Here is a 24597-nt window from a genome sequence, read left to right on the forward strand (position 1 = left end):
CCCAATCTGCCTGGAGATTTGACAGCAAATGATGTCAGCCTGTAGGTTTAAATGCCCAGGACAAGGACCAGTCATGCATCTGAAGTTGAAGAGGACAGGTCAGAAACCCTCCAGCACTCCCCAGACTGGAAGTGCCCATATTTTTGACTTTCCACGTGCCCAAACTCCTCAGCACACAAAAATGCATTAAAGGCCCTCCTGACTGAGCTCTGTGGTGATTCACAGTGCTTTTGTCCCACCACAGAATTGCCCCTTTTGCACATTTACACTCCTGCCTCCCCTGGAGAATTTGCAGAAGTGAGGAAAATTTTAACTGATTCCTAACTGTGGGGTGAGCAGAGATGCTGCCGGGGAAGGCACCAGGCATGCCAGCTCACGTGGAGCCACCTTGGCACCAGCATGGCACTGGTGTCGTGTTCAGAGTTAATCACTGCCACCATCAAAAACGCCTGACTTGGTTTTGAACTTGCTGACTCCAGTTTGAACCACTGGATCTTCATAGGTTTTCCCCTGTGAAATGAGCAGCCAGCCTTTTCTCACTGAACAGATATCTACGTGCTATAATCAAGGCTTCTCCCAAACATCATTTTTTTGGCTAAGCAGAGTAGTCTTAGCTCTTTAAACTCCCACTGAAAGGCATCTTCCTCATCCCTCATACCATATATCAATGTTGTGCCATGTGTCTAGGTTCGACAACCCTAACCCAGGTAGCAATCCTGGGATTTGGGGATAGGATTTTCAAAGGAGTCTAAGGAACCTGAGTGATTTAAATCTAATTTAAATTGCTTCAATATTTTTATAGCATTTATTTATTTAAGTCAACTTAGTTAACTTAGGCTGGATAGCAAGCAGCATAAAAAAAAGCCTTCACACCAGTGGCTCATTGTTAAATACTGAACATGCTTGAAATACTGTGCATGTACCGATTATCAATTGCTGTTAAAGACCAGATGCAGTATAATGCCACACAGGACTTCAACACAGCTGATATATCCTAAGTACAGCAGTGCACTGCTCACTGTCTGCATAAGGGAGCACTGTGGACATACCCGTATTAGTCCTGGAACTGAGCTACCAGCACCGCAGACAGGGTAAGTCCATCTTGGTTTTAATCAGACCTCCCATCGTGATGGTTACCAGACCTTCTGCTGGAACTGGGAGATCTCATCCCTGGCCTCCCTGCATTTGTAGATTAGATGTTTTCCTAAACACAGTCAGATGGGGGTCATTTTGATCTAGCCTTTCTAGATAGTTAAAAATTAAAGGAGAAACTAGTTTATATTAGAGGATGCTGAGTGCACAGCCCTCCACATTTCTCACCTGCTTTATATGGAGATGGAAATAATCTTAATGCTTAACATGAACTTCGTCTTCCTGACTTCTTCATTACTTTTAGAGTCAATGTCAATATTTGCAAATTTATTGGGCTTGCAATCAATTAAATTGCAGCAATTATGATATGAATATTACAGCACCCTTCACTCAAGTCCATTTTCAACACCACTAAATAATAAAGTTTCACATACATTAATTTTATGCAAAAGTTTTGCACAAATTTCTGCTGGTTTATCTACATACAAAAGCTTCGTGTGACTTGGCTCAGGCAAAATATGCTGCTGTAGTCAGGCAAGGCACTCACGCACTGTTCAGCATCAAGCACTGTGACAAGCATTTCTTTAGCAATAAAATTCAAAACTTGAGTTCAAAATAAGACATGTAGACTTCACTGGCTGTGGGATATTTTTTACAGGAACAAAATTTATAATACCAACAGCACAAACCTGATGCTTTATGAGGAACTGTTCCGAGCAGAGGGATATTTATAGTTGGATCAGCCATTATGCCTTTATCCAAAGAGCGCAAAGACAGGAACTCGTAGAAGTACTCAGCCTATGACAAAAGACATGAGAAATCATTATGTATTTTAATTGTATTCATGGAAACAAACCATTTAGCACATAAGCTACAGCAAAAAAATACTATGCTTTCATTATGTCATTCACTGGATTTGTTTCAATTATTTCTACAACTGCTTCTTTACCTAAGCATAGTTTTCTTTCATTACAGAAATTGCAAGTGACCATACAGTAAAATCCAATACCTGGATAACAACAAGGAAAATAGCATGCATATGGCAAACTAATGTTAAACAGAGAATACGTTTTTTTTTACAACCCACACCGTTCATCTAAACACAGAAAAAAAGGATGAACACTGGGCTACTTCTTAAAGGGTTTTTTTTGTTTGTTTGTTTGTTTTTTTTTGTGCAGAATCCCCCTGGAACTGACTGGTGAGCCTCGACAGCCTGCCTGGTGCTTCCTTCCACAGGTCCCTGGCCTCTCTGTTAAGTCACCTGCTCAGTCTTTCTTCGTATTTGCTGCAAAGTGGGATTCCTCTTGCCTAGTGTCATGCATCTGCAGTGTAGATGTGCACACTGTGTGCACCTGAGGTGTCTGCATCTTAGTAAGGCACTGGAGGCTTCCCCAGATGTTAATGGAGTTGGGCATTCCTACAGCACAGCTGCAGGTGCACAGATCAAGTGGAAACAAACCTTTTCCCTAACGTCTGGCTTCTCATTTACCTGAAACATGTATGGGATTATGGAAGGTTTTAGCTGCTGCTCTCAGAAAAATACCTGAAGCCTTAGCATGGGCTGTCAGAAAAGTATTTTCATACAGCAATTTATTGATAGTATACAGTGATGTTAAACCTGCTTTTTATCTGGGACTGTGAAGTAAAGAGAGATTAAAACCAAAACGTTATGAGAACTTTGGGCCAGTAAATGGCAGCTAGTTCATCTAGGAGATGGCAGTCAATGTCCTTAGCCAGAAGGCTGTTCTTCTCTCATAAGAACCAGTTTCTATAGCACATGAAGACACAGACTTACTGGTGAGAGACCAGTGAACAGCCACAACGATGATTAAGGGATTGGAGCACCTGACATATATAGAGAGGCTATTCTATCTCAAGATTATCTCATCTCAGGTGATCCTCAGACCTTCTGTGATCCTGTGCTAACTTGAGCAGAAGCCCTGTCAGAGAGACCATGCTCCTTTGGTGGCACCAGCAAAGCTCTCCAAAGCTGAGTAGAAAGATTGTTATAAAATTCCCAATCAGCCCTGGCAGCACATCCACTCGGCCTGTGGGGACAGCAAAGAGACCCCAAACAGCGTGCAGGAACTACACTCTGCCCAGACAATGTGTTCAGGGGGTGTTGTGTAGGCATGGAGACCTCAGAGGAGGACTCACAAAGCAACAGTAGGGAAGGAAGTCATGAAAGTTGTTGAGGGTGGGTTAAACACATGGAGCATATGTGGGAGGGAGAGGGGACATGGACAGAAGTAGTAAAACAGGAGATGAAAATTGAAGTCTGGGGTGCTGTTCAAAAGGCTGCTTTTAATTAAAGTTTTTTTTTCCAATACATTATACCATGCCAAAATATGAAAACAAGCCATAAAGTCTTAGATTGTGAACATTTTTGTTTTCAAATAAAACTTTGGTTCAGAAAAATAATTATATGTCTCCACACATCTATAGAATGCTACAGCAACTGAGTCAATGCTGTACTGTCTGTTTCTCATTGGTTAGCTTTGATGTTTGGTTATATCTAAAACAGGTCATAATAGGCTGGGATATTAAAACATTATGTTCTTACTATTCTAGTAAACAACAACTGGTAACTAAACCAAATAGCTCCACTCCCATATTTCCACTCTAGCCGGGCTGCTGTAGCAGGTCAGCCTGTGAGCCAAAGCTCTGATGTGTAGGAAAGGAACTGGAATTCCATTTTCTGGAGTCAAAACGTTGCTTAAAGACAAAGACAAAAAGAAAGTTCACTGTGGGAAAGGGGATCAATTGCACCATGAGTTAAAATCTTTACTGCCTTTCAAGGAAGGAATTCTTTTAACCAGAATAGAGGCACAGCAGCAATTAATGCCTGAGGCAGGAGTTAAAAAGATGGGAAGAGATGCTGCACAAGCAACAGGCTTCTCAGGAGGAAAACCACTCTCTGCACTGGGGAAAGATACCTGCTCTCACCATTTCTGAAGAAAGGTCCATACAACTGAGCTCCTTGAAATGACATTCAAGTCCTCAGGTAGACTCAGCTAGTACGATTTCGAAGTTATGAAGCCATGTGCTACAGAGCATAATTGCAATTCACGTGTGCTGGACTGAGTTGGTTAAATTTTGGCTTAAAAATACCATACAAAATCAGTCTAGAGAGGCTGCATATTGAAGGAGGGTAGTTTAACTCCTCAAGCCTGCCAATCTGAGGTTTGGCTGCCATAAATCCTATCAGTATGGAAGCAATCTGTCTTGACACAATCTCCACATCCAGTCTCCAGTATTGTCCTGGTGTAATTTGAGTTGATTGCCAATTAACTTGCATTAATCATCATGACTGAAAAGCAAACAACACATTCTCAGCAAATATTTACCATGCTTCAGTCTAGCATGAAATTCAGTCATGATGGTTAATTGAGGAGATAGGCCTGTGCAATTAAAATCCGGACATTTGGGTACTGTATAGTGACTACCACAATTCATACTGTAAGTGGTCATTGTGAGTGACCTGCTAGTGCAAACAGAATTTCTTCAGATATTGTTTGAGAGATAATGGGGAAAAACCACAATCAATAATCCATTTTCCTGTACGGAAACATTCTCGTGACTTTGTTTTTGAAGCCAGCCTGTGCAGTGTCTGGTATTTGGTGGGCAAAATTCGGTACTGAAGCTAAATCTTAGAGAAGTGGTGTTATCAGAGGTGATGGAGGAACTGGGGTTTGCAATAAAGTGTTGATCCTTGACAATTGCACACTGTACATGAGTGGGAGAATTTTTGGTTTTGGCTTGACTTCAGTATGCACCTGAGGAAGCATACTCTTTCCCTGTGTGTGAACACTTTGTCTGGGACCCTAAAAAAACTGAGGGAAAGTCCCCTGCAGCCCCTGCATGAGCAGTCTGGGGACTTGGTGCCACAAGGCAGCAGGTAGCCACACACAGACACCCTGCAACTCTTCCCCACAGGGGCAAAGCCCTCAGCAAAGGCAGGAAATTTCATTCTAGGCAAATAATTCCATGGTCAGGATTAACTTTTATGGACTTTAAGTGGACGCTTTCTATAAATCAGAGGAATTTAAAAGGTTATAAATATAACGAAGCCCTCTAACAAGTATGGTAGTGAACATCTGTCGGCAGTTTGGTTTTACGCTTAAAATTCCTGCAGAACTCCCTTCTTCAGGGCAAGATCTACTGCTTTATAGTTTTCTCATCACTTAAATGCCATGTTGTGCCCACTTTGGTTTTGTTTCATATTTAATCAAAGCATTCACAGGAAAGTGCTTTACGTTTTCTTCATTTTACATGAAAGATGTAGGATTAGAAGTAATGGCAGCACCTTAAAGCAAAGCAGAGTAGCTTAAACTGCTGTGTGTCACAGCTCAATAGCCTAATGAAATCTGCAGCCTTTCTAACAACAACAAAAAAAGATGTGTTACCTTTACAAGGAGATGTAAGAAATTAACCATGTTTCCTTCTCATTATTTTGAAGAGATCATTGCTGAGCATTCTATTCTATATACCCTAACACCAATTTTCTTCATTTAAAGAAAGAAACTCATTTAAGAAGTTCCTTTTTATCCGAGATCCATGGATATTTCTGGCTATGCACACACTAGAAGATTCTAGCATGGATTATACACAGCAGATGCTCTCAGCTGCATATGCCATAAATAAAATCACAAAGTGAGGCAATGTATGTGCTTGTTAGGTGTTTACAGCATGGACCATTGCTTCTCCAAGATATTAACTGCATTAGGTCAGAGAAGTAGGTCTTCTATGTTCCAAGATGAAACATGAAGCAAAATGAGAAGAATTTCAACAAAGGGGGAAGGCTTTAGCTGTACTGCATGTACCAGGCTATTGAAGGAGTTTGGCCAGAGTATGAGTATGTCTGCAGCACATTTTGTTATTGCAGTGCAGTCTAGACACTGCTGTAATGAACAACATAATGATCCCTCCTTAGACAGTAGATAATAAACCGTCTGCCTACAAGGTTTTGTTTTTCTGCCGGAGAAGGCAGCTTGGCCTTACCTCCTAATTGATCCCCTCCCAGAATGTGGAAACCATTTTTTGCACCTCAGAGTGACCTCAAAGATACCTGCCAGCAGCCTCACGAGGTAGCCCCAAAGTGGAAGGCACACTTAACATTGCTGAGAAAGTGATGTGCAGCCCTCACAGAAATGTTCTCTGTGAAAACCAATCTACACAGAAGACAGGATAACCTTAATCCCAGTCAACTGCCAGTTTTCCATTATGGGTAAAGGACTGGAAAGCTGTTCGGGTATGGGAATGAACTGAAGCAGTAGGATTAACAAAATGAGAGATGCACACAAAAGGCAAAATAGAGGGGTTTTTTGTGTTTCTAAAAAAGAAGGACCCAAATTAGAATTGAGCGAAATATCTCAAGGAAAAATGCAGTGTGTTACAGTTTTAGTTACACACTGATGTGCTGAAATGCACATGGCTCTGCAGAGTCTATCGTAAGCCTTCCTTCTTCATGTTATAAAACTGTGGAGGACTGAGGAAAACCTATGCATGATGAAAAAGATAACTTTTTAACAATCCCTACATGTAACTTTCAACAATGATAACTTGTGGTTGTAATGGTTTTGTATTTTATAAGAAGAATGGTACAAAAACTCTCTCATTTTGTCAATGGAAGATAATTAACTGGTCCTTAATGCTTCCTGTGTCGCGTCATTGTGGATGGCAGTGCAGATCCTTCAAGGGAATGATTTAGAAAGCAATCAAAGAAATGTTTCCCAATTGCTATCAAAAGGAGCTCCAGAAATGATGCCACAAGGTTCCAAGAATGCTTTGTGCAGGGGAGAAGGACAGAAATTTTTGCAGAACGTATTAGCCTTTCCTCCAAGAAATGAGACAAGAATTTCTTTAAAGTTAAGTAATATGAAGAAACTGCTGTCAGGCAGCTTGGTGAGAACACAAATTAATGGATTTAGATTACCTTTAGCAATTAAGTTTCTGGTAGTTGTCTGTTCTTTGGATGACAGGGGAAACTGGGTAAACACTTTGTCATTTTGAACAGATATTTTCTCTCATTAGACCTTGAGCTCTGGAAGCACTCTAGGATTTGAAGAGCTCATTTGAAACCTACCCAAGACTGGAAACTGACTTGGCAGAAAGAGCAAGGTTCTAGTGGGACACCAGTGGAAAAAAAAAAAATACCCGAGCAGAGAGTTAACTTTGAAACTCATCTTCACATGACGCAAAATTAGGCTGCCTGAAACACGGTGCCAGAGAAACACCTATTGCATGCTCCTGCCCATTGCCAGTCTGCTAATGAAAATATGGCTTTGGGGTAGATCAGAGCCAATCCCTTGGTGCAGGAACAGCAACAGGGACAGAGGGTCAGAACGCAGAGGGGATGTTCACCAAGGTTGGCACCTTGGAAAGCAGCACACAAACAAACAGATCCACAGCAATCTCCAGGTAAGTACAAGAGCACTGCTATAAAGGCATGCAGCATGCAGGATTTCTTAAAAAATGAAGTCACAGCAAATTGACAGCATTTGTTGAGGAAACATTTGGAGTTTCTTACTCCTTCTCTATCTTGCTTTATTCGAAAACAAAAGGTTTTCCCCAACTTATTTTATTCTAGCTTCACTGGAGTTACTTTCTAAAAAATTAAGCCAAAAGGAGACAAAATCATTAAGGTTTTGATAAATATGCACAGCTAATTACATCAAGAAAGTCTCGAGCAAGGAATGATATTTTTCAGCATGAACCAGGCTGGAATGTGTACGTGGTGCACAAGTGCCCTTCAGATTGTTTTCTCCTATGTCCTTCACATGAAAATTAGATCTCTCTGCTTTGGGGAAGGGGAGAGAAGCAAGTGGTACATCAAAAGAACTAGTAATTAGAGTTCAGATTAAAAAATAAAAGATATACAAGTCTACATTATCTTGAAATATCTGATGAAACACACTGTTTGTGGTATCCAGCGAATTGGTAGAAGTCTTTCTGCTGAAAAGCTATTTCTTGTTCAGGCACAACAAGGGCTAATTCATTCTTCTGTCATTCAACAAAAGATCAGTGCTGTCTCCAGTGGAGATTTCATGATCAGGGATGTTCAAAATGCTAATTTCCTAAGGCTAATAAAAGAGGGGGAAATTATCACTGCTCCTCAGAGGAAAAATATAAATAAAGTCTTATCACATCGGTTCCTAACAAAACAATGCTGTACAGTTCTGCTACCTTCACCTTTAATGCATCTATGCAGCTTTATATATACTGAGATTAAAGTGTGAGGTAATTTTCTTCCCCTTGCTGCTTGAAAAATAAATGTAAACCTGGGCTGGATGGTCCTGGGCATGCATTTTTACATAATTACAAACTGTTTGCAGTTTCCAGCTCTGGATAGATTTTTTTGTATTTAATAAATTAGTCACATTCTTTTCAGAGAATGTAAAATAATTTCAATAGATCATCTACAGTTAGGGAAATGATTGCACTAACAAGTATTTAGACGAGTTATGATGGAGATCTGAGCAAACTAAATTTAATTAAACGGAATCTTTTTTAAAAGCACAAATGTAAACCTTAGAGATGGTGGCTCATCTGATGTGATGAGAGAAAGTTCCCAGCCGAAGAATAGGCTAAGCCTCCTCCTGCATGGTGGTAAACACGGATAATGCACACAGATTCATTTTGGCTGTGCTTCAAACTTCCACCCGTTTGTTCTTAAGCCTCCCAGGACAGCTTTGAAGTGGAGGATAAAGCTCCTCTAGCACACCATTACCAAAGAACAACCTTCTGATTATGATCTCATGAAAGTGTAATCAATAGCTTACACAAGTTAAAAGCGTGGCAAACAGCAAAGGTCACGTAATTGGACCTTTATTGAGTCCATGTGTTTTGCTCTTGGCTTTAACTGGCACTCCTCTATCATAAATATCTCCCCCGAAATGTAAGCAATGAACTCTCTCAAAAATTATGAAATCTCACAGCAGCTTCTGTCGGACTGGAGTCCTTCTGTGGTCTCAAAGGGTGATGCTCCCACTTGTGGGTATCTAAGTGAAAGAAAGCTTGCGGCACCTTGAAGGTGAGGCTGTTTATTTACTGCTCCACAGATAATGGTCTTTTGCATTGTATCCTAAGCAAACAAGTGTTTAAAAATTATGGTGAAAGGGTTTTGAAAAAAAAAAAACACAGCTCTTTTCTGACTAGTTGTTAGTGCTTCTTAGACTTCCCTAACACTGCTCTCCTTTAATGTCTGCCACGTGGATTATAAATGCCTCTTTTTGTGAAAATCCAGAGCTATTTTGTAAGGTTAAAGAAAACCTTCTGTGTTTGCTGTGTACCTGAAATCGCACTAATTTATCTATTGAGATAAGTCCTTAGTCTGTGGGCATACATTACTGTAATATTTCCATGTAGGAAATGAGGATCTGAGCAGTTTCTGCACACAACTTTTCTGTCTTTCAGACTGTTTGCACAGGCAGAGTCTGTATGGCTTCATTCCTGGGCTATAGTACCAGTCTGATAGACCCTTCTAAGTTAAGGTACAGCGGTCCCTGGAATTTTCCAGCATTGAAATGAAGCATCTTCTTTAAAGCCAATTCATCCTCAACTTCCTACGTGCTCAGTGGAGAGAGAGCAGCATTTGCAGGTGACAATCCAGCCCAGCTCGCTGGCCTGGCTGAAGCTGCTGTGGAACCACACTGGGAGTGAGGCAGGGTGTTCCCTTGTCATTAGCAGGTGACAAATATTTTCATCACACTCTCAGATTTCATTATCCTGAATGGGGAAGAAACTAAGCTGAGAACCATTGGCTAGAAGGTGGTTTCTCCAGACCAGTAGAACAGACCATGGCCCCCAAATAGGACACACACATTCCTGATGGTACTGCCAGAGCCACCAAGCAGACAAGATAAAAAATTGAACAATCCACACACGTGATTCCACCCCCAGAAATGTGATCTTGCTATTGCTCATGAAGTTAAGCATTGGGAATAGTGCAAGTTGACTCATGTTTGTCATGCTTTTAAGCTTGAGGTTTAAGCTCCAGGTTTCTTTGGAGCAGCACTGGATTATGAAGACATTCCTGAAATGCAATCGGGGAGCTATACTCTTTACATGGAAAATGGCATACCTCTCAGCAACGTGAGAAACAAGCCAGGTACTTCACATGCCTTTCTGCCTGTGGCATGCCACTAAGGTGTGCTGTGCAGATGAATTGAGGCCAGGTTGCACATCTGCTTTCATGTGGCTGTCTTGTCACAGCTTTGGAAAATGTTGCCCAGAGAGTTTCAGAAGAGAGTGGACAAGTATGCTGCACCAGGAGGCTTTTGTGATCATACAGTATATGCACGGCCTGTCTTGGCTGTTTTGGTGCAAAGGTGAGGCCTGTGCCCTGCCGCTTTTGCTCCCGAGCTGCTCAAGCAAAGCAGACTGGATCAAGAGAGCCTGACACTCCTCCTGCAGCCTTCTCAGTTTCGGTGGTGCACACAGCATATGGGCTCCCTCATGTGGATCTCCTCAGACGTACCAGACGAGGACCAGGCAAGCACAGCTTGGAGCGAGAGGCCCCAGGAGCAGCTCCCCAGCCCTGCTTGGGGGCACCAGGGAAGGATGGAGCTCCTCTCTGCGCCCCTCTCTCAGTGAGGAGGGAAGGATGCGTGGCTGTCTCGACAACGGGATTGAGTTTATGGAACATGCAAACTCTGCAAACTTGTAAGGCTCTGAGAAACAAAGCTCTTTTTTTTTTTTTTTTTTTTTCCCCTAAACTGCTTGTGTTAATAAAAGAAAGTTTAGGGAATTTTCATAGTATCCAGTTTAACAGTCCAAATTCAGGAAATACCAGTGAACAATGCTGTTTGCACAGACTTAATGCTGTCTCCTTGTTTTTGCAGGACATGAAAACCTCATTAAGTATATGATCCCATACTACTTCTCAATAATGACACATAACGTTGTTCAGCTTCTTCTAATACCAAGCATCTTACAAAGCCAAAGAGCTGGTGCTGAAGTCCTGCAGGTTTCCTCAGAGCAAGTGGCTGTTATAAATGCTGAGTAGCCTTTGAAAATCTGGCCCATTAAGTCAACTGGATGCATTAATATGCAGATACACAGCAAACCACACAGTTGCACGCTGTGCAGTACAAGACATGAAAAGGTCTAGGGAAAATATGCTCGCACACAGAGGCCGACTACCTTAATTTAATAGCTTCTGCTGTAACATTTTGGCTGTATCTAAAAAACTGAGATGCATACGAACTGGAGGTGGCAGAAACTGGGATGCTGCAACTTGCTGAACACAAGACTTGTTGGAAATGTTTTTTGGGGAAATGCATATGGTAGAAAACTCTCAAACGCAAACCATGTTGGTCATATGCAAATAGCCACCCACATTTTCAAATACGGATTTTTTAAAGTAGTAGAAATTTGTTTTCAGATATATGATGGTTTAACTGCAGGCTATTAACATACTCTAAAGGACAACAGGTGAACAACGCACCTCACTGGGAAGGTGTATTTTCCATGTTATATTGAAAGATGTGTTTAGTTAATGAGTGAGTGTTCAATGGGTGGGTTGTATAAATTTTAATCCAAGTCTTTTTTTTTTTTTTCTTTTGCTTTTACGGAGGAATGTTTTCAAATACTTCATATGCATTGGGAGTGCTCAACAGCTCATCTTGCACTTGCCAGAAATATAACTTAGATTTTACAATAGGAACTAATTTAAGCACGCCATTACTAGACTTTCTGGATTACCTGTGATATTAATGTGTGAAACGGTGGTGCAAACTCTCATAATCCAGTATCAGTTCAATAAATTCTGCTCAGAGTGTAAGAAAAGCTGCAGCCCTCCTTTCCGTGTCTCAGCATGTTTAGGGAAACTTCTCTGGACTGGCTGCTTCCTCCAGTTTCCCCTCTCCTGGGAAAGAATAACCAGACACAACCCATGCAGGAGACTCACACAACAGCCTCCTTAGACCAGAGAGGATTAGTTTGGGGATCTTGCTCTGTTTCGATTAGCATGGTTGTAAAAGAATCAGAGAGGGAAGAAATTCACAATGTCATTTTCAGAGAAGGACAATGGCTGTCCCTTTGTTTCTCTCACTCACAAAGTTTGCTCTCTGCTTCCTACTCTTCACGAGCCCTCTGGCCTGGGGAAGAACCTGGCTATGCCCCATCCCCTGCTCTATTCCAAGAAGGGGGCAAAGACCTTACTGCATTTATCCCAGTCTTTGTGCACAGGGACAAGGAAGGCATATAAAACCAGAGACAGGAATTTCTGTTTGAGAAATGTTAGGGATGGAAAGAGGTAGAGAAATAGATTTCATAAGAACTTGCAGATGTTGCAGATCTTCCAGGTAACCATGCACTCTGCCAGAAAACTTTAGGATTTCTTGTCCTTTCAAATATTTCCCCACTAACTTAAGTGAATAAACTTGTACTAATGAATTAATTTTTTCAGGATGAGAAAAACTCACTTTTGGGTGAATAAAGCTCTTATATAAACAAGTTAAATACTTAGAAATGTTTTAAACGTTGCAGTTACACTGTGAGGTTTCAATTAATTGCTGTCTGAATAAACCACGGTAACAGTGGCAGCATGGCACCAACTACATAAATGATGAAGTTTACCTGACTGCAGATGTTTGGCAGCACAGTTTTGAAGGGTCCACTAAGTAAGCAGCGTATTCACACTGACTTGATTCAAACGTGAACTCCATCAGTGGGCAGGATAATGCACAGACTTCGTCCCATCAAAACAATGCTGTTGTTACATCAAATGAAGTAGTGAAACCCTGGTGGTTTCTGATGTGATGCTCTCTGTCTGGGAGGGACTGTGCAAGCTTCTGCACCCTATACCTACCACCAGCACATCACAGCTCTGACTGGAAGGGAGCAATGTGTTAGGTCCTAAGCTTTCAGCTGTGCTCCCTTGCCAATGCAGAAATCTGATCAGGCCTACTCAATCTGAATAGATGTTCCTGTGCAAAACTAAAAGGAAGGGGGGAAAAAATTAAAACAGCACCATATAATATATATATATATATATCAACCAAGGTAACAAGCGACATGCCCTGCTAGTAAATTATTTCCCAGCTCTTGATGTGACTATGCATATCATCTGTTGCTTGTGATTACAGCTCCAGATAACTGTATTTTGCCTCTCCTTTCTCTCTGACAGATCCTGATGTGCTCTGTGTGCAACCTGTCTGTTCTCCCTGAAGGTCCCTGCCTTGAATCCTGCAGGCACATAGCTGCTTGAAGCTACTCAATGTACTTGTGGCTTCACAAGGAAAAAATAAATTTGGTTCAGCCTGGTCACTCAAATGGACTCTGTTTCAACAGTTTGATTTATTTCCCAGAACCTCTGCAAGAAAGAGAACTGGCTAAGGCTCAAACCTGGAAAAATGAGAGCAGTGTTTACTGAAGTTTAAAAGGAACAGACTGAAGGTGGTACTTGTACTCCTTACTGAAGCTGTTCAGTGGACTTGATTATTTGCTTATGTGGTTTTTAGTCTCAGATTCCCATTGACTATATCAATATTCACACATTCGCAAGCTGAGAGCAGGTAGGTGGATTGCAATGAGCAAGTAGGCTCACTGCAGGTAGAGCCTATCTTCTCCTGGTCATCAAAAGATGGTGATCTCCCTGTGCCTTCCTCATGAAAACAGGTTCATAAACTGAAAGCTCTGAAGTGGTTCTCTGTTCTGATGGCCAGGATGGTCCAAGAGCCTGCCCTTTCCTCCTCCGGCCAGCCGTCACTGCAAGGGCTGGCTCTGCTGCTTGTGCTACTGGTCTCTCTGCCTGAGCGCTCAGACCTGGTGACAGGTCTTCTCATTAGTGGGCTGCTGTTTGGGGAATTTATTTTCCCTGGTGCTGGGCCAAAACCTGAGTCTGGGAGATTGCCAGGTTTGATGTCAGGCATATTTATTTCCTTTAGCATCGGCTAGGTTGAGCTAGCTCTTTATCCAGGCTAAGGGATAACTTCAGAGGATTTGTGGGAGCAGTTCTGAAAGCAATGTTTGGTCTCTAAGTTATTGATTGAAGTATTTGGCAGTGATGGCAGCAAGTGCTGGAGCAGCTGTAAGGTAATTGCCCACTTCTCCTTGTATGGCCAAACAGGCTGGGTTCCACCAGTCGGTTACAAAACAAAGCACACTTTCATATATAGATGGAAAAAAAATCAGTGTTTTTCTTGTTTGGCTGAAACAAATCCACCTCAAATCTTTGTAAGCCTTTACTAAGGCATTTCTATCCCCCAAGTGTCTCTTCTCCAAGTCAGGCAGACTTGTCAGGCTAACGCCTTAGCATTTCTGTGTAGCTAAGTGGTCTCCTATGAACAGACTTTAAATAAGCATATACTGTGGTGGATTTTGGATATCATAGATGTATAAAGTCTTCTCAGTGCCTCCATACAACAGTATCACTGTCTTTGCTTCATTTGTAATACTTTTTGAGGCAGATTTTCGTTTGCTGCTTTGCTGTGATTGTACAAGGCAGTCTCAGCTTTGTGTTAGGGCCTGGCCCATTCTGTGTTTATGACTGGCTTGGTGCATGAGAGGAGAGCAGTGCATTTTGTTTGTCTTGACTTTAGGAAGGCTTTCAACACAGCCTCCCACAACATCCTCACAGAAGTCAAAAAGTAGAATCTCTGTAGGTGGACCATGAGGTGGACTGCTGCATTGCTCGGCTCAGGGGGTTGTGATCAGCAAGCGGTGTGAAGTCCAGCTGGAGACCAGTCAGTAGTGGTGCACCTCAAGGGTTCATACCAGATCCCAGGCTGTTTAACATCTTCATTAATGACCAGTATGTTGTGACAGAGTGCACCCTCAGCAAGTCTGCAGATGATACAAAACTGAGAGGAGTGGCTGATACACCAGAAGGCCGTGCTCCATTCAGAGGGACCTTGACAAGCTGGAGAAATGGGCTGGCAAGAAGCTCAACAAGGGGAATTGCAAAGTCCTGTACCTGGGGAGGAACAACCCCATGTAGCAGTACACACTAGGGGCTAATCAGCTGCGAAAGAGTTTGCTAGAAAAGGTCCTGGGGGTCCTGATGGACATCAAGATGACCATGAGCCAGCAACATTGTGTGGGTGACAACGAGGGCCAACAGCCTCTCGGGCTGCATTAGGAAGACTGTTACCAGCAAGAAGATTCACAAATTCTTCTCCTCACAAATCCTTCTTCTCATAATTCTTCTCCTCTACTCAGACCTGGTGAGGCACATCTGTAGTGCTGGGTCCAGGCCTGGGCTCCCCAGTACAAGAGAGGCATGGACATACCACAGAGAGACCAGCAGAAGGGCTTGAAGGGATGGGAACGTGCACTGCAGAAGTTTGAAAATGTGACTGTTTTTGCCTATTTTAGCTCTTTCTTCTATGAAGTAAGTGCAAGGAAAGAGGTGGCTCTTCATCAGGTTCTTCTCCAGTCTGCCAGGTCTCGTTAGAGGCTGGGAGGGCCAGTGCCACAGCCAGAGGCCCTGTAGGACTGTCAGCTCACACACATCAGCTGCCAAGGTGCTGCCCAAGGGGAAAATGCGTCTGACCTCAGTGCCTGTGTACCCACTGAACTGGGCTTCTGTTACTTGACACAACGGGCTCAGCCCAAATTGTCACAGATAGCCCAGATGCTTTTTGTGCATGGGTCTGAATATCATTTTACATGGGAAGAGGCAGTCTTTCATTACATTGTTACATACATTTTATTACAATCACAGTTAATTACAACTGAGATTTCAAAATGTCAGTTTCCACAAACCAAAGAGAAGGGAAAAAATGTGAAGTTAACCACGCATTCAGAAACTTATCCAAAATGTGATTGATTTTGTGTTTCTTCAATTTACCTTACAATTTTCAAAAAAGGCACTTACGTAACAGAAAATACCAATAAAACTATCTTCTGCTTTTACTGAAATGTACACCCGCATCCCCAGATATCTACTGAACTTTATACACATAATTCATTGCAAAGGACGCTGTTTGTTTTGTTACAAAAAACTAAGGGTTGCAATGCAACTGTCTTTGCTGTTCTTTTCTGTGCGCTTTGGGTGACTGCGTTTTCCACTAGGTCTGGGTTGCATTCTGATGTAGTGAAGAGTTTGGCCACAAATAAATAGTTTCAGTCCCTGAACCTTAAAAAAGAAACAAACAAACAAAAACAACTAAACAAAAAATTCCAATATGGTTGAACAGAGAGGTTGAATAAAAGAGACTAATAGAAATCAAATAGCATCTTTCAAAAAGTGGAATTTGAATGAAAAAGGGAGATAAATAAAAAACAAACCTTGGCGAGCTAAATGTAAAACCACAATAAGGTAAACAAAAAAATGTTTTGGGATGTGTTTTCTTGAAAGCTTTCAAAATGCTAATAAAATTGTTTTGAAATTCTTCAGAGCAGACCACTGTCAAGTCAATGGAGCTAACAGCTGAAGACAGTGCAAATAAAACCCCACTGAAAAAGACAAGCGTGAAAAAGCTAAATGAATGTTTTGCACTTGTGCTCATGAAGGAAAATTTTGGCAAATTCCTACACTAGAGCTTTACTTTATGAAGCTTAAGGGGTAGTTTCAAACTGAAAAGTCATTAACATAGCTTTTTGTGGGTGGGGGACAGGTTGGAGAATAGTGACAAATTGTATGAACCAGGTGGTGTAACCTAAGAGTTTGGAGGTACTCAATATTATACTGCAGAGATCCCACCTGTTGTAACTTACTGTTAAAGTTAGAGGAACATGTCAAGAATAATGCCAATTTTTGCATAAGGCTCCAATAGGGACTTGGTGAGCTAAGTGACATCTCTGCTAAGGAAAAGGGCACAAACAGTAGACACACAGCTCAACATGACATCTAGGGAAGACAGAGCAATGCGTCTTCAGGATCCAGTAAGATCTCAGCAAGTATATAGGAATGGCCTGGTCAGTACTGCCTAGCTGGGTTTCTAACTGGATTTTCGCAGTGACACTCAAAGAAATTATCACATTCAAAGCAAAAGGAAAAGCAATGTTTCACAAAGCACATAGGAAGTTGTACAAGGTGCTTGCCTCTGCACCCATCTCTTCTCAGCCAGGCCACAACACAACAGTAAAAAACCCAGTCTCCCTACAGCCAAACCTGCATCCAATTTCCACACCAAAGGCTCCTCTTAGACAACTAGTTTCCATTACTTTTGTAACAGGGAAAGCAGATTTCAGCTACGTTAAAATGAAAACTCGGAGGACTTGGGCAACTCATTGCTGCTGTGAGCAAAGGTATACAATAGTTAAAGCTAAATTCAACTTGATGTAAGTACTTAGTACACTGCTTTGAAAGCTCTGGATCACACCATGTCCCTCACATCTGTGCATGGACTAAGAAGAAGGTGGTTTTGTATATTTATATGTACATAGGTCACTTTGCTAGAAGCAAGTCATCCATGCTTGTTCCTAAGTCTAGCTACACCAAAAAAACTCCATGGGAAGCCTGATACCAATAGAAGTAAATACATTAAGAAATTCTTCCAGTTAGTTTTCATTATGGTTAGTTTGTTCTTTTAATTCCATGGCATTACTCGTAATGGCATTAACTTCAGGCCACTAAAAACATACTTAAGAAATTGCCTCTGAAAAAGAGGTGATGTTGACAGAAAACATTTTCATTTCCATAAAGGAGATGAAAGCCAAACATCATGGATTTTATATTTCAGAAAAACTGTTAGCAATATGAGGAGACAAATCTGTACATATTCACAAAATACAGTCTTGAAGCTTTGGGGTGCCCTGTTAGTTTCAGTGCTTTTCAACGGTTGTGTTGTACAGTGCAACTACTACTGTAAAAGTAGTGAAAATATTTTATTACTTAAGCTTTTTTGTTAAAAATGTATTAGAATATTTATAGAAAGGATAAACAATGGGAATCTTGAAGAACAGTTTATTTAACACAGCTTTACACTGCTGTGTAAAAAGAATAATTGTGTAGTTTACACATATACCATGTAAATTACTATGGAAACCAGATGTAGCTTACACTACAAGGTGCCTTGTAACTCATCTCTGCTGAGCAATAAATCCCCCCTTTACTTCTTGGCCAAACTTTGAGAAACTTTACTGCTGTTTTCTATCAGCAGATAGAACAGATGGCTGGCACATGCCTGCTTTACTAACTGAAGTGGGATCTCTACAGCATTACTTTGATCCCTGGTGGCATGTCTACAACACTGAGATGCAAAATACCACAGCTGAACAGAATCTAAATATTAAAGGTTTGGAGCTGTGTTCTCGATGGGCGAGCCCCCTGTCTAAAAATCATGCTCACAGTATGTAAACATCTTCACATTCCACATTGAAATTTTGGCACAGAGGTCAGAAAACAAAGTATTTCCTCTGTTTGGTGACATGAAAATGCGGTAAAGGTACTACTGGAAATTCAGGGAAGATACTACTGTAAATCCCAGGAATACAAGTTTACGTGATTGCCTTGACCAAACTTCCAGACCAGCCATACTTTCATTAGGAAAAAAAATGAGCTGTGAGTATTAGGCACTTCTTAAGCTGGAAAGCATCACTGTAATCACTGGGTATGAATAAGATATTTACAAAAAGTTTGGCAGTCTCTTTGAAAAACGTTTTCTTTGAAGAATTGTTTGTTTTGAAATTCACTGTTCTTTGCTTTCTTTTAGTTTATCAAGCAAACAGTAATGTTTGAAAAGAGCACCCTATTGTAACAATACTGCCTTTAAATCTGTAGTTTATTAGCTTTCTTCAGGTCAAAGAAACAAAAATTCTCCTGGCATAGCTGGTATTTCTTTTTATCTTCATAGTCAAGCTAGGTCTCAGCAATATAAGGTAATCCCAGGCATCACTGAGCTGTTTGGGGTTGATGGTCACATTGCTGAGATCAGAATTAGCCTCCAAGAGCTGTAATTATATGTCTTTCCTAAGCCACACTTCAAAATATGGAAATGATGGTGGAAAATATACTGATGGCGTATATCCTCTCTCCCTAAGAGGTGGGTATCTTTTTCCTTTACTCATGGTTATCAATAACGTTTTGCACAGAGGTAGCCTGGCTTTTCCAGCAGGTACAAATCTCATTGCATTGTGTATCAGCCCTGAGGACTGCGTGCTGGGATGCCCCCTTACCTCCTGTCTCTTGTGCTTCCCTAACCAGAAGCACTCCCAGACCAAAGGCATTTCTCCAGCATCTTCCTATGCAGATTTAACTTTTTTTTTTTTTTTTGGATATGGTTTTCCCACACCTATCCTCACTCACGTGAAGTTAATCTTCTTGCTATCAGAAATCCCACAGAAAGTTGATCCATGTATTGGTGTTCATGGATTTGGAGCTTAAATAATTTTCTAAGCGCTGTGGAGATGATGTTATCATCACAACCTTTGGTACCTTCCAGTGGTTTCCCTGGAGTGAAACATGGAGCACCAGTTAGCAAAATAGCATCTCTTCTTCTCACTGGGAAGTCTATAAGGGCAATCTTTCCCAGAGGACAAGACCCCAAAAGCCATTGTTCTCTCTTTTGCAAAAAAACACATACAGAATAAGAGCATGAAGCAACACCAGAGAGTTTTAGTGGTTACACGGATGGCTACTGCATGCTGTATATTACCACTAATTTTTTCTTTTATAATCTTGCCTATCAAGGGCCAATCTTTTTAACTGCCAATTCACTGAGATAATGGTGTTTGTTTTTGTTTTTTTTCTAAACAGAACATGACATCTGTAATCATATGTTAAAATTCATAGGTAAAAACATAAAGTGCATAAAAACATAGGGATCCCATTCTTGTCATATCCCCTGCTTGGCTCATCATTACATCGCCAGAAAAAAAACAGGGATTCAGCACCTGGAGATACTTACATTTTGGGTTTTCCCTAATATTTCCTAATACATAGTTAGGACTAATGGACTAGGGACTAAAAGCAACGAGTGCTTTTCTGTGATTAATATTTTCTAGTGAAAATAGCTTTAACTGTTATCGTACACTGGTCACAGTATTAGAAACGTAACATCTAAATGCAATGGGATGTTACCACTTTACTTTACACAGCATGCAGCTATAATGCAGTCCTCAAAATGTGGCATTCAACATGCATTTTTGACGTAGAACCTGGATAGAGGCAGCAGTGCAGGACAGTGAAGCATCGCCACTCTCTGGGTTGGATTGCTTACTAACCTACACTTTACGTGGCTGTTTATCCCAGGACCAGGTAGGTGTGACCTGCCCACGGGATATTTATCCCCACGGGTGCAAGCAGGGACACAAGGTGAGCGGCAGGGGAGACTTGGCCCCATGGTGCCGGGGGTGGGGTTGGCCTCAGCTGGTGGCCAGATGCCCACCCAGCCGCTCCCTCCCTGCGTGCCTTGGTGATTCCAGGGCCAGGAACTGTGTCAGGGCACAGACGTGATCCTGTAGGCACTTGGGAGAAGTCTGATCCTTTCCTTTTTCCTTTCCTTTTTCCTTCCCTTTTTCCTTCCCTTCCCTTCCCTTCCCTTCCCTTCCCTTCCCTTCCCTTCCCTTCCCTTCCCTTCCCTTCCCTTCCCTTCCCTTCCCTTCCCTTCCCTTCCCTTTCCCTTTCCCTCTCCTCTCCTCTCCTCTCCTCTCCTCTCCTCTCCTCTCCTCTCCTCTCCTCTCCTCTCCTCTCCTCTCCTCTCCTCTCCTCTCCTCTCCTCTCTTCTCCTTCCCTTCCCTTCCCTTCCCTTCCCTTCCCTTTCCTCTCCTTTCCTTTTTCCTTTCCTTTTTCCTTTCCTTTTCCCTTCCCTTCCCTTCTCTTTCCTTTCCTTTCCTTTCCTTTCCTTTCCTTTCCTTTCCTTTCCTTTCCTTTCCTTTCCTTTCCTTTCCTTTCCTTTCCTTTCCTTTCCTTTCCTTTCCTTTCCTTTCCTTTCCTTTCCTTTCCTTTCCTTTCCTTTCCTTTCCTTTCCTTTCCTTTCCTTTCCTTTCCTTTTCCTTTCCTTTTCCTTTCCTTTTCTCCCTCTATGCCTCATCTTCCCCTTCCCTATCCCTTCCTCTGACATAGGAATTTCCCAGACAAAAGCATTACAACAGAATAAAAGTAGCAGGTATTTAGCATTTTCCTGGATGTCAGAGGAAACTTGTAAGAACCTTTATATCTAAAAACTAAACACCACCAAACAAAACCCCTGGTAACACCTACAGTCTCATCTCTCCCCCTTACAAAATATGGGAAATTCTGGAGAAACCGTTTTTTTTTTTTTGTCAAAAGCAACTTTTATCCTACTCCAGGTGCAACACTGCTGTGGGCACTGTCCAGTTAAGATGTATAAAATGGTTCCTCAGTGAGCGTCGTTGCCCTGTGGGCTACAGAAATACCCACGTTTGTTCTTGTTCCTTCTCATCAGGTAAAGGCTTGGGTGGCACAGGGACAGTCAGTGACCTGCTTTCCCCACAGGGTCACAAGAGCTGTGGGGAACAGGCAGCTGTACTTGAGCACCTCTAAGGGACTGCAGAAACCAACAGGGCTCGTTGTGCTACCAAAAAGTAGACGTTTTCTCAGGGATGTAAGTCCATTTCCTAACCCAACTCTTAAAACACCAGAGGGCTGGAATCCCTTCCCTAGCTAAGGCTGCTGTTTGAAACCCTGCCCTTCATCTGCAGACCTGCATCAGTATTGAAATATCCACAGCCATGAGAGCAGAGTGCCAAAGTTTGTACTGACTATACACACAGATGCACTGGTGAGGAGGAGCTAGGTGGGATTATGAGACCTGCGAACACAGAGTCTCTCAATTTTAGCACTTTTTTGACCCATAAAGATCTGAAAGTTAACACATTCTTGTAGGAACAGGGATATCAATTATGTTACTTTAAACACTCACATATTTCACTTGCTAATTATCTTTTGTCTTACAAGAACTCAGCAATTCAGCAAAGAGGAGGAGAAGTAATTGGTTAAAGAGCTTTGCTGCAGCTCAGAAGGGGTTTTTCACAGAGAACGCTTCTCTACGTTGTCTTTAACCTGTGACTCTTCTCCAGTCTGTTACAATCGGCTTTCCCTAATGAGCTGTCTGAAGGCAGCCAAAGAGGGAGAACAGAGCACGAGGACGAGGGACGAGAGAAGAGGGACAGGGCTCAGTCTGACATCTCAAACCTCCTTACCTCCTTTCCAAAAAAAGGTATTTTTATCACAGACAGCAACAGATGTTGATAGAGAAACAGAGCAGGGAATACAGTCCTGAAATGCACCAATTATCCCTAGTTATTTAAATCCCAACCCTGGGCATACAAACTCTTTCTCTTTGTAAAGCTGGATGGGAACTCCAGCAACCTTAGCGAGTCACTTGGCCTTTGTGAGCAGGTCTCTCTCCATGTCCCCTCCCTCTCTAACAGAGGAGGTAAAGCATTTCGGGAACTCAAATACATTGGGAGGACAGCAGAAATTACAAGGACCTCAGACAACAAGTCAAAGCCAAACAAGTCCTGTAGCTAGAAAGCATGCTTTAAAACAACCGAAGCCACAACCAAATTTGTGAAGCTGCAATCAGCTGAATTATACACCCAATTTTCACTTTTTTTTGATGAAGGCACATATTGTTTCATCTTTACCAAGCTCTTTTTAATAAAATAAAATATAGAATGTATGACAAAACATAAAATCAAAGTTCAGCACTACAAAATGAATTCATTTTCTCCATAGTGTTTGCTATGATGGATTTTTTCAGTACCCACGATAACTTAGGCTCAATGTGGTTCAGCTTAATGCACATGTAACGCGTGTCGTCAGCGTGTCAAACCCTGCATGTGTTTGCTCATGAAAACACATCACCTAAGCTTATCTTTTCAGCAGAGGAGTCTGAGAGATGTGGGTTCGCTGTGGATTTGGGGGGTTAAGGGCCGTAAAATGAGGTGTGCATGAGAGAATCACCTTCACCCCCCGAGCCACACCTCAGGTGCAGGGGTTGGAGGAGCAGAGGTCGGAGAGCGACCCGCAGCACATGTCCCCAGCCCAGGGGGACCGGCTGCCTCTAAGGCAGCGGCTCCTGGGGTCACCGCCGAGCTGGGGCTGCCTGGCCACGGCGCGCCTTGGGGAGCGGTGGGGTGCAATGGGGCGCAGTGTGGAGCAACGGGGAGCAACGGGGAGCCTCGGAGGGGCTTCCCCAGGGGGAAGAGCGGCACCTGCCCGGCTTCGCGGAGCCTCCCGTCGCGCCGTCCCGGCTCCGCACCTACCCGTCCCGTCGCCTGCCAGGTGAAGTTCATGGCGTGGATGTTGACGGGGATGGCGGGCATCCTCTGCTGGGCTTTCCTGAAGTCGTGAGTGAACGGGGCCATCTTCCCCTCGGACACGATCAGGATGTCCTCCTCGAAGCCTGCGAAGGGCAAAGCGGGAGGGGGGCGATGCACGGCGGCTGCGGGAACCCCTCCGCGGCACCCCGGGCGGGCAGGGGACCCCGGCTTACCGATGAGGACCCGGGCTTGCTGCGCCTCGATCCACAGGTACAGCGTGTCGGGCTGCCGCCCCGCCGCCCGCAGGCTGCACAGGCTGAGGGCACCGCAGAGCAGCGCGGCGCACAGCCGCCCCGCCGGGGCCATGCTCCCCGCACCGCCCGGCCGCCGCTCCGCTTCGCTCCCGCTCCGCTTCGCTCCCGCTCCGGCTCCGCTCCCGCTCCGGCTCCGCTCCCGCTCCGCCCGCCCTCTGCCGCTGCGGGGCGGGAGGGACGGACCGGGCGGGGCGGGGCGGGGCGAGGGGGGGCGTGGGGTCACCCCCCCATCCCGTGGGAACACGTATCCCCCGTGGGAACCCCCCCCTACGGGAGCATCCCCCCCGTGGGACCCCCACTGTGGGAGCGTCCCGCCGTGGGACCACCCCCAAGGGAGCATCCCCCCGTGGGAGCATCCCCCCGTGGGGGTCCGGCGGGGATGCCCGTGGGTTTTGCGGGTCACGGTGCGTGTCCTTGTCCCTCTCCTGGAGCCGCAGCATCCTCGCCCCGCAAGTGACAGAGGTGGCTTTGGGGGAACAAATCCCCGCGTGGGGCCGGCCGGCACACGCCGTGCTCCAGATGCGACTTGGGGCGCGTATACTGAAGGGAGGAAAGGGTTTTTGTGTGGAAAACATCAGAATGTTGCCATTTACACAGAAACTGGGACTCGTCCTGGGAAAGCTGAAGGAATTTTTCTATTCAAAAAAGTACTAGAAAGAACCACGGATGTTAAAGGAAAAAAAAAATATTAAAATTATTAAAAAATATTAAATTGTTTCTAAATTTTCTGCACCCAAGAGATGCAAGAAAAAAAAAAAAGAGAAAAAAAAACAACAAGATACAAGAAAGATACAAGAAAAAAAAAGTATATATATATTTAACCAAAGCTAACGAGAATGAATAAAATTAGAATAAACCCCCTAACTTTCTCCCCGTCATGCTCCAGAAGGGCGCTGGCGATTATTTTCTGCCTTTGAGCGTTTCCTGGGATGCTCCTGTGCTCCACCCCATCCCGGTGGCGGGGCTGCAGATGCTCGGTTAATTATTGCTTATCCTGGGTTAACCACCTGGGACCCCGTTCCCGAGGCCCCGGGCAGGGCCATGGAGCTGTCCCGCCTTGGCCTCAGCCCCC

General features: G+C 43.3%; 1 protein-coding gene across 1 annotated transcript in view; it reads right to left on the reverse strand.

The window, feature by feature from the left end:
• The window catches only part of WIF1 (WNT inhibitory factor 1), a 40388-nt gene extending 16697 nt beyond the window's left edge, over window positions 1–23691 (reverse strand). The window contains exons 1-3 of the mRNA XM_035544183.2: window positions 23445–23691; window positions 23215–23354; window positions 1782–1890 (exon numbers count right to left, since the gene is read on the reverse strand). Of these exons, the coding sequence (XP_035400076.1) occupies window positions 1782–1890; window positions 23215–23354; window positions 23445–23577 (382 nt within the window). The 5' untranslated portion in view covers window positions 23578–23691. The remainder of the gene's footprint in view (window positions 1–1781; window positions 1891–23214; window positions 23355–23444) is intronic.
• Between the last annotated feature and the right edge of the window lie 906 nt (window positions 23692–24597).

The sequence above is a fragment of the Cygnus atratus genome, chromosome 1 (genome assembly GCF_013377495.2).
Source record: "Cygnus atratus isolate AKBS03 ecotype Queensland, Australia chromosome 1, CAtr_DNAZoo_HiC_assembly, whole genome shotgun sequence".
Classification (NCBI taxonomy): domain Eukaryota; kingdom Metazoa; phylum Chordata; class Aves; order Anseriformes; family Anatidae; genus Cygnus; species Cygnus atratus.